This window comes from Branchiostoma lanceolatum, chromosome 9 (genome assembly GCF_035083965.1).
Source record: "Branchiostoma lanceolatum isolate klBraLanc5 chromosome 9, klBraLanc5.hap2, whole genome shotgun sequence".
Classification (NCBI taxonomy): domain Eukaryota; kingdom Metazoa; phylum Chordata; class Leptocardii; order Amphioxiformes; family Branchiostomatidae; genus Branchiostoma; species Branchiostoma lanceolatum.
In genome coordinates this window covers 21,683,752-21,692,607 of record NC_089730.1, presented here as the reverse complement: position 1 = coordinate 21,692,607, position 8,856 = coordinate 21,683,752, and the positions used below count along the sequence as shown (strand labels likewise).

Below are 8,856 nucleotides of genomic sequence, written 5' to 3'. Positions count from 1 at the left end.
TTTTTTCATGACTGTGGAAAATATGTGAAAACATATTTACAGATGTGCTTGGCAAGGTCTTCAACAAGGTCTATTGACTCATCATTGACAGTCTCTGTATTTACAAACACACAAACCCACAAGTTGTGTTTCCTATGAACATAAGTCTTGGTGCATGAAAACTGCCTTGATGCAACTTCAGTCATATCTTCAGATAAGATTGATGTCAAATTTGTTTTTTTTTTTCAATTCCTGCGCAGATGCCAGTTGCAAACCTGACAATAGACTCCATAAATGTAAAAAAATGAAAGCGAAGGACAAGTGGCTACTCTTATATAAAATGCTAATGTTCTAAATCTTGACTTGTTGACTTTTGGGGGAAGACGAAGGCAAGAAAGTGCCCTGCCCTGGGATAAACTTGCCTCCACCTAAACGTCACTAATGGACTTTTCCAAGAAACCCCTTATTTAACTTGGCTCTCAGTCAAACCACAACACATACCCTTAATGATATACGAATCTTAGGAAACTAGCTACCCCTATATACAACCTCTCAGTCCAAACTCAGGAGTCTAGCTCACCCCATGTTCAGCCTCTCAGTCCAATAATGATTTTGAGATATTCTAAGTACCTCACACACAACTTGCTTTATGCCCCAACTATACGTGTGAACACCGTAACAGTCGTATTTGTGCCAAGCGGATCGAGACCTAAATCATGATCAGTGTCAACAAATTGTTATCTCCACTATTTATACTCGGTCAGCACGTCACCGGAACGTAAGCGTTTAAAGCCCCTGTCATACTTTTGCATATTTTAATGTGCGCATGAGTTCCGCAGTAACAATTTTTTGGTTCAAGTAAATTTTGCAGGGAAGAAGTTGTTTTCTTCTTTGACCCAAGTTGTTATCAAACCATCGAAATTACTTTTTCGGCTGCAAACTTAAACTAATTAACCAAAAACATGTTGATACGCAACTCCTGCGGGCTTTTATAAACGCACACGTGTGACGGGCTTTAGGTCGTGTTGGCGTATTTAAGGTTAATATCTCGCAAATAGCTTCATTCAGCTGTGTCCAAAGACTAATATCTTATGCAACGGCTGTTACTCCGATGCAACGTTGACCAAAAGAGAACAAAAGAGATTCGGCAGTTATAATAGGTTTATATAGCAGGCTAATTGCCGTATACGTATTACGTTCCGGCGACGTGCTCACTAGGTCGACATTCCCCAGAAGCGGAATGGAGCAAGGACGTGGGAAATCCGCCAGATGGCGCGCCTGAGTAAACAGCAGTGTTTGCCATCAGGTGTTCAGTGCGCTACAACCATACCTGTACATATACACATACAGGTGCGTACATGTGGTACGTGGACCGCGAGTTGCGCCGAGTACAGGTGAGTGATCCCGTACTTAAGACTTCTAGAAGTAATGAAAAGGAAACTTTCAGAAGACAGTGCAGTTTATGGTCTGCATTACGTAAACAAAGTGTGCCGTTTTTCAACTCGCTACAGAATATTTTCATCATCAAAGTAGACAAAAAAACTATGCCCAATGCGGACATTGAAAATTATAAAGTTAGTTTTATTCTTTCCTCTTAGATAAGCTATATTTTACCTTCAGAATTGTAGGAATGTAGTTAGGATAGACCAGTCTCTTGGAATAGTTGCGAAATGTTTGTTGCCCTGTATGTACTTTGTACAGCTGTTAGAAAAATAAAGTTCGTTGTTTAGGCGCCATTTGCCCGGATCATGAGTTTTAAAACAGGAGGCTCGAGGGTGTTAGATATGGGCGCCAGTGTTGTCATTAATGATTCTCTTTGTCTTAGGAACATAGGACGCCCGACTCAAGAACTTCGGCGTGTTCTTCTCAGTCGAGAAAACTGGGAAACAGTTTTCTCAATTAAAAAGTTTCTTCGGATTTACCTCAAGTTAATCAAAAGTGCCCAGGTGAGTATTACAGTCTTGTCGAAATTTCTGTCTTTTTGGTGGAATATAAAAGTATTTATAGAGTGATAATTATAAAGGCACAGGTGTGCTCACCTGTCCAGTCCCACGGCGGCTCACCTGAGGCAAACAGACGACAGTAAGACAGCGGAAATAGCGACGTGGGTTCAGCATCGAGTCTGGGAGCGTTCATATCGTCACGCCATATTATACTTTAACCTGCGTTAGGTTAGAATTGATAGACACATGCTTAGGTCACATTTTGCAAACGGGGCCCGGCCGGGCTGCTTGCGGAAACGAATGATTAAAATGTATATTGATATACATACAAAGGCTATGATAATTTTTGGTTCAACAAGACTGCCCGGCCGGGCCCCGGATTGGAAATGAGACCTTAGCTGTAGAAGTCATGACGTCTCAGTTTAAGCTGAAAAAATACAGTTTTGTAATGTCGAAAGCAACATGTTTCAAACCCCGCGTATCAACTGACAGCAAGGTTTTACAGTGCTCTTAACGTTACGCATCGTGATATTTGCATTTTTCAGTTTTGATGAAACAAAAGAATATACAGGACACAGCGAAGTTTGAAGTTTCGATGTTAATGGATGTGTGTGCCGTTTCCAGCGCCATGTATATCCGCCGGATGTCGGCAAGGCTGGTCCGGTCAAAGGGACACCTCCTCAAGTCCGCCAGCCTCGGGACCGGTCTCATACTGGGGTTCATCCTCTGGGTAAAGCTGATGCTGGTATCACCACGGAGTTCCCTCTGGACTACTTGTGATGACCAGGATGTATCGAATGTTATTGACGTTGCGGAGGAGGAATTCCGTCCTAATTTGTTTGCGGGGAGAGATAGCCTTGTTTATGTGGGAGTGATGACGGCGAAAAAGCACCTGGACAACCGCGTTGTCGCCGCACAGGAAACCTGGGTACGAGACCTGCCCGGGAAGGTGGAGTTCTTTTCGTCCGCAGAGTCCGCAGGCGCAGCCCCCGAGGGAGTCCCCGTCGTGGCTCTCAAGGGGGTTACCGACGCCTACCCGCCCATGAAGAAATCGTTCCTCATGCTGAAGTACATGTACGATCACTACGTGGACGAGTTTGATTGGTTCGTGCGCGCGGATGACGACGTGTACATCAAAGGGGACCGCCTGGGCCGGTTCTTGAGGAGCCTGGACGCGCGCGAGTCGCTGGCGATCGGGCAGCCCGGGTTCGTCTGTTGTTTTATTATCTTACTTAAAAGAAAAGAATGTTTTTTATTGGTCAGAAATTACCCGCAATGGCAGCCTTTCTATCGCTGAATTGATGCAGCGTTCACAGGGTTCACAAAATAACATAGTGCACAGCATATACATATACATATCTTATCCACACTTGCATTATGTGGAATTGTCGCAAGGGTCTGGGCGGCTGCCATTCGGCGCCACCAGGTGACGTCATACGACCTTCCCAAACCGAAGTCAGGTACCCATTTACACCTGGGTGGAGTGAGGAAAGTAGTGTAAAGTGCCTTTCCCAAGGGCACAACATCGGTGACACGACAGGATTCGAACTCGGGACCTCTTGGTTCTGAGCCGAACGCTCTGCCGTTGCGCCACACTACCCCACGGAGTACTTTACTCAAATTCGGGTAAAAAACAAAATGCTTATGAGAAGCCCTCTCGGCCTCTCCTGAAAATAACATGAATATATTAGTATATTAGATAAACCCCAACACACATAGAAATGCATTTTTAAAGACAAATCGATCTCTACAACTGGGTAAAGCCCCTGTCACACCTGTGCGTATAGATAAGTCTGCATGAGTTGCGTATTTATATGTTTCTGGTTTAGACTAAGTTTGCAGCCGAAGAAGTGATTTCTTAGGTTCGATCACTAGGCTGCACAACGGTGGGTCAAAGTAGAAAACAACTTTTCCTCCGCAAACCTTACTTAAACCAAAAAAAAAATTAATGCGCAACTGACGCGCACTTGCATATACGCACAAGTGTGACACGGCCCTAAGATATCATGTTTATCAGGACATGCGGCTTCTTGTATGTATCCAACACCGACGCTTTAAGGTTTGTGGGTGTCACGTCAATCTTAGATCTGTGTTTCTTTTTTTTATTGCATTTATAGCATTAGATCTGATCTTTACCTTCGTCGAGAAGGTTATGCAGAGGGTAGCGTTTGTGTGTGTGTGTGTGTGTGTGTGTGTGTGTGTGTGTGTGTGTGTGTGTGTGTGTGCGCGTGTGTGTGTGTGTGTGTGTGTGTGTGTGTGTGTGTGTGTGTGTGTGTGTGTGCGTGTGTGTATGTGCGCGTGTAAAGAAGCAGGGTAGGCCTGGATGGATTGTCTTGATATTTGGTAGGTGGGTAGATCTTGATGAGACCTGGAAATGATTAGAATTTGGGTACCCTAGCGGCTTGTCACGGTACTGCAGCGGAACATCCTGTTTGGATATCTCGTTCTCAATGTGTTTCTCGACCATCGGCAGGTTCGGGCGGCCGGAGGACCGGGCAGCGATGCGCTTCGAGCCGCGGCAGAACTACTGCATGGGCGGGACGGGGGTCGTGTTCAGCCGGGAGACCCTCCGGCTGGTCGGCCCGCACATCCGATGGTGCCTCGACAACCTCTACTCCGTGCACGACGATGTCGAGTTCGGAAGGTGCGTAGAATCTGACTTATGGGTGTTCCACCACTAATCACTCCAAACCGGCGGGGGGTTTGCGGGAACGAAGAAATTAAATTTCAGATTGAAAGTTCATCTGTGTTGGTAGAAATCATTCTGAAACAAGTTTTAAAGGTGCCCACACAAAAATTGGACTTACCCAATATTTCGACTATAACACACCAGTCTTTGTCAAGGAGTGAGCAATCCACCGCTGGGATGACGTCACGTATGCAGATAGCACACGTGACTCGATGAGCAGTGGATCATAAGTTGCAGAAAGTCTCTATTGAGGGACGGTTGTAAGGCCCTCAACTCCTTGACAAAGACTGGTTTTGTACAGTCGAAATTTGGGGTCAGTCCAATTTTTGTGTTGGAAATTACAGTTACAACTGTCTTGTCTCAGAAAAATTGAATTCCAGAATCAAGAAACATACACAAACTATGCTCATGACTAATTTTGTCACGTTTTGTGTGTTTTTATTTTCTTCCATATGTACTTTTCGTTCCCGCAAACTAATATATATACTTTTGGAGAGAATAAGAAAAACCTAAAGAAATCTAAAGAAGAGGAAGAAGAAGGAGAGGTAACGCTGACGCGTCTTACTAACTATTCTAAGCTACTCTGACCAGCTAGTCTGCTACCAATACAAAGACGCGTACATGTAGATGAGCTCTTAGTTTAAGTTTAGTTAAAGTCCTCCAACACCATAATTGATGTATAGGGCGGTGCCCATCTCCGTTTCATAGCCCTGGGGCCACACTGTGGTGCAATCACTGCAGCAGGGGGCTAGTCCACTGGCAGTTGAGTGTGTTTAACTTCCATACTGTGTCATAAGTATGTACCATTTTTATAAAGTCTTTGGTATGACTTAATGTGCCTCTTGTCCAGAGGTGCCCTACCTGGGGCTTGAACCCCAGTCCTTCTGGTCCAAGTAATTTGAACCAGATGTGGCAGAGTAGCAAAGGCGCAGACCACTACACCACAGGGACACTCCGTAGATGAGCTACTTCCCCAATATATGGTCTAATTACATGCCGGTCTCATACCTGTTACAGGTGCTTCTACAACATCGCGAACGTCACCTGTAGTCGCGCCTACGACTGCCAAGACATTTTCCTCAACAACTACGAAGGATACAAGGAGGGGAGCATCGGAGACTTTAAGAAACCAGCCGTCCGTCGCGCCTTAACTTTGCACCCCAACAAACTCCCCGAGAACCAGTACAGGTTCCAAATGTACCTCCTGTCACAGCGCATGCGTGACGCACGACACAGGACTCTCGTGCTCTCTCGCGAGATCCGTCACGTGACCGTGCTGTTGTCGGAAGGAGAGATTTCATTGGACGCCAGTCCGGAGGAGAGGAGATCACCGAGTTGTCTCATCCCGGACGGAGCGGAGAATAGTTCCTATTGGGAATATTTCAAGGTCAATGGAGTTTTCAAGGTCAATGGAAATCTGACATACAAAATGCCCGAGGAAATGAAGGCGGGGCTGCGTGATATCGTAACACAGGTAAGCCCAAGTTTATATAGTATGACTGTTTTATAGTAGACCACGTGCTGCCGTTGGCAGTAGCCATGAACCAGAGGCGCCCTCTAGTGGCCTTTTGTCGACATGGCAATCAAAATGGATTTGTCTGCGTATTCCGCTTATCGAGAAAGGTAGTTAAGGGTTGTGGGTCGTGGGTACCTGGACACGTCCCTTTCCTGTCTTCCATGCCATTCCATCTTTTATAGTCTCCACATCTCTTGTTGAATTTATAAAGTTGACAATCCCTTTTGTTTCTTGTCTAGTCCTCCTCTTTGTTTGATTGCGTTGTACGGCCAATAATGCTAGGGTCACCTTTTAAATCCGGGGCCCGGTCGGGCAGTCGTTGGGAACGAAAAGTACGATATAAAAGACGAAAAAACACACAAAAAGTTCCAATAATTATTCAAGAGCAAAGCTTGTACATATTTAATGATAAACACTTGAATTTTTCGTTTCCGAAAACAGCCCGGCCGGGCCCCGTTTGGGAAATGTGACCCTACCATAACCAAGAGTGTGATTAATATGCCTTGCTGAAACGCGAGCTATACCTGAATCCGCTGTGTACAACTTACCGGCTGCATCAAAAAGCGGCATGATTCACCTCAATAGAGGATGATTTTGTTTCTTTGTTTGTTCTATCAAGATCTCCATTAGTTTCACACAAAGAAACACTACTCTACATTGAATCCAATAATTGTTTTACCTCTCCCTTTAATAACCCAGCTCACGGAGAATCTGAACCCTGACCGGTGGAAAACCACCACCTCCATCCGGGGTATGAGCTCCGGCTACATCCGGGTCACGCCTGGGCAAGGGGTGCAGTACGTGTTGGACCTGCGCATGCGTCGGGAGGGGCGGGACACCAGGCAATACGTGCGGCTCCAGCAGACGTTCGTAACGGCGGAGTTTACGGAGATGGACGAGTTGACGACTACAGAGGGGGAAGGCGCTCGTAGAATTGCACAACTAGAGGAGGGCCTGCATGGGGGGGTGGTCCCGACAACGCTCTACGCTAAATTCGGAGGGCCGGCTACGTAATACGCTAAATTCAGAAAGCCCCCCCCCCCCCCCTACGCTCTACGCTAAATTATGGAGTGGTCGGCAACGCTCTACGTAAAATTAAAACGGCCGATTACGCTCTACGTAAAAGGGGCATGCAGGCCCTCCTAGAGGAAGGCATGGACACTGTCACTGTAGTTTAAACGTCACTATAAGCCGCTTCATGGTTTGAGTTGCGCATGAACAGATGCATTGTGGATAATATGGCAAAATCGAAGGCTCTTGAGGCCGCAGAGCACAGTATTAATGGACGACAATAGTAGTTCGGGTATGAAGTAGTGCGTCACATTGCTTGAATAGGCCATAGCTTTTCTTCTGTGCATGTTAGCGAGGCTGAAACTGTGGTGAATGGTAGAGGAATACGTCAGTTTTGAGACAGTACGAGTTTGATTACGATGTTTGTTCGGTCGGGTTGGATTCGCGCCTGAATCTTGTCACCGCCCGACTACTGTAAGTCGCCTGCAGTACGTTGACCTCCGCTGGGGCTCATATCAAAGTGGTTTTTAAAAGAGAACGAACCGGCAAATTTAACCTCATTTTGCAGATATTTTGTAGATTGAACCTTGAAGTCAAACACATTAAAATCTGGCACCTAATTGTGCACCTTTCTATAAATTTCAAGCGTCGAAGCTTCTCACCTTGGGATCCTTAACTATGTAAATCCCTATAGGAGGAATACTCTGGTCTGCCACCTTGATACATAAACATCTTGACATGTATCAAGCATGGTCTAGACAAGAACTGTCTACAATTTAGGGGCTTTCACCTATGACCTCACGCATGCGCAGTTGAAACCATGAACCGGCTTATTGACAACCATAGAAAATATCTCAGGGAATATTCAGACACATAGGATAGGTTTTATGGAGAGGGACTTGAATTAATCAAGACGTTGCATCGTCTTGTAAAATACTTGTAGACAAGACAAGACAATACGTCTGTCTGTCATTTGCTGCTCACTAATGTAACGTGTATGTTATGATTTATGACTCCCAGAAGAGACGTGAAGTATCATGTACTGTCACTAATGGAGGACGCACAAATAAACACATGTAAACAAAGATATGAAGGTAGAAATTATCTCATCGGGGAATACTAAGACACAAAGGACGTTGAACTGGGGGAGGAGTCATATCAGAAAGACGTTTTTCGTGGTGCGGTTGAAACAATTCTGTAGTTCAGTACTAGTCACTACTCACTAGCAAAACAATAAAAACGAATATTCGTAATGTCATGAATTGACGGTGGAGAGACCACTACAAAAATAAAACCACCGTAAAAATTTCAATGCTTATACTATACAACAAAAACTACAATTCTAAATCTATTAGTAAAGGGAATTTGAATTTTGAACATCCTGACTCGACTATCATACATTAATATATTATGGATAACTTCTAGCTAAAGCTTTGTTCGTCAATGACGAAAATGATGAGAATAAATCACGCAAGAAAACTCTCCCCAGCCCCAGTCAGCCTTCCTGGTTGATAGATCGAACCAAACAACGATTTTCTCCCATTAAACAGCTATCAGCGCTGACCTTTGACCCTACATGTGTACCAATACCAGCTGTGCGGGGATCACACGTCACCACATACCGCTTGTGACGTCACGTTGCCCGGTACGCGAGAAATTCGAACATGCGAGTGAAAAATGTCACGAATTATTTTTCCAGGTGCGCCACGTTTGACAGG

The 8,856-nt window shown here is 45.1% G+C and overlaps 1 protein-coding gene across 1 annotated transcript; it reads left to right on the top strand.

The window, feature by feature from the left end:
* Window positions 1-1,778: 1,778 nt before the first annotated feature.
* LOC136442741 (chondroitin sulfate synthase 1-like) lies at window positions 1,779-8,381 on the top strand. Its single transcript, XM_066439683.1, has 5 exons — window positions 1,779-1,925; window positions 2,547-3,128; window positions 4,321-4,566; window positions 5,629-6,085; window positions 6,827-8,381. The coding sequence occupies exons 2-5, from the start codon at window positions 2,551-2,553 to the stop codon at window positions 7,139-7,141; spliced, it is 1,596 nt and encodes a 531-aa protein (XP_066295780.1). The 5' UTR covers window positions 1,779-1,925; window positions 2,547-2,550; the 3' UTR covers window positions 7,142-8,381.
* Window positions 8,382-8,856: the final 475 nt, after the last annotated feature.

What these genes read in the sequence shown, in the direction of transcription:
- LOC136442741 (XM_066439683.1), top strand. Translation starts at nt 2,551, where the DNA reads ATGTATATCCGCCGGATGTCGGCAAGGCTGGTCCGGTCAAAGGGACAC. An exon ending in CTGGCGATCGGGCAGCCCGG is followed by an intron (nt 3,129 to 4,320) that starts GTTCGTCTGTTG and finishes TGGGTACCCTAG; the next exon opens with CGGCTTGTCACGGTACTGCA. An exon ending in GACGATGTCGAGTTCGGAAG is followed by an intron (nt 4,567 to 5,628) that starts GTGCGTAGAATC and finishes TACCTGTTACAG; the next exon opens with GTGCTTCTACAACATCGCGA.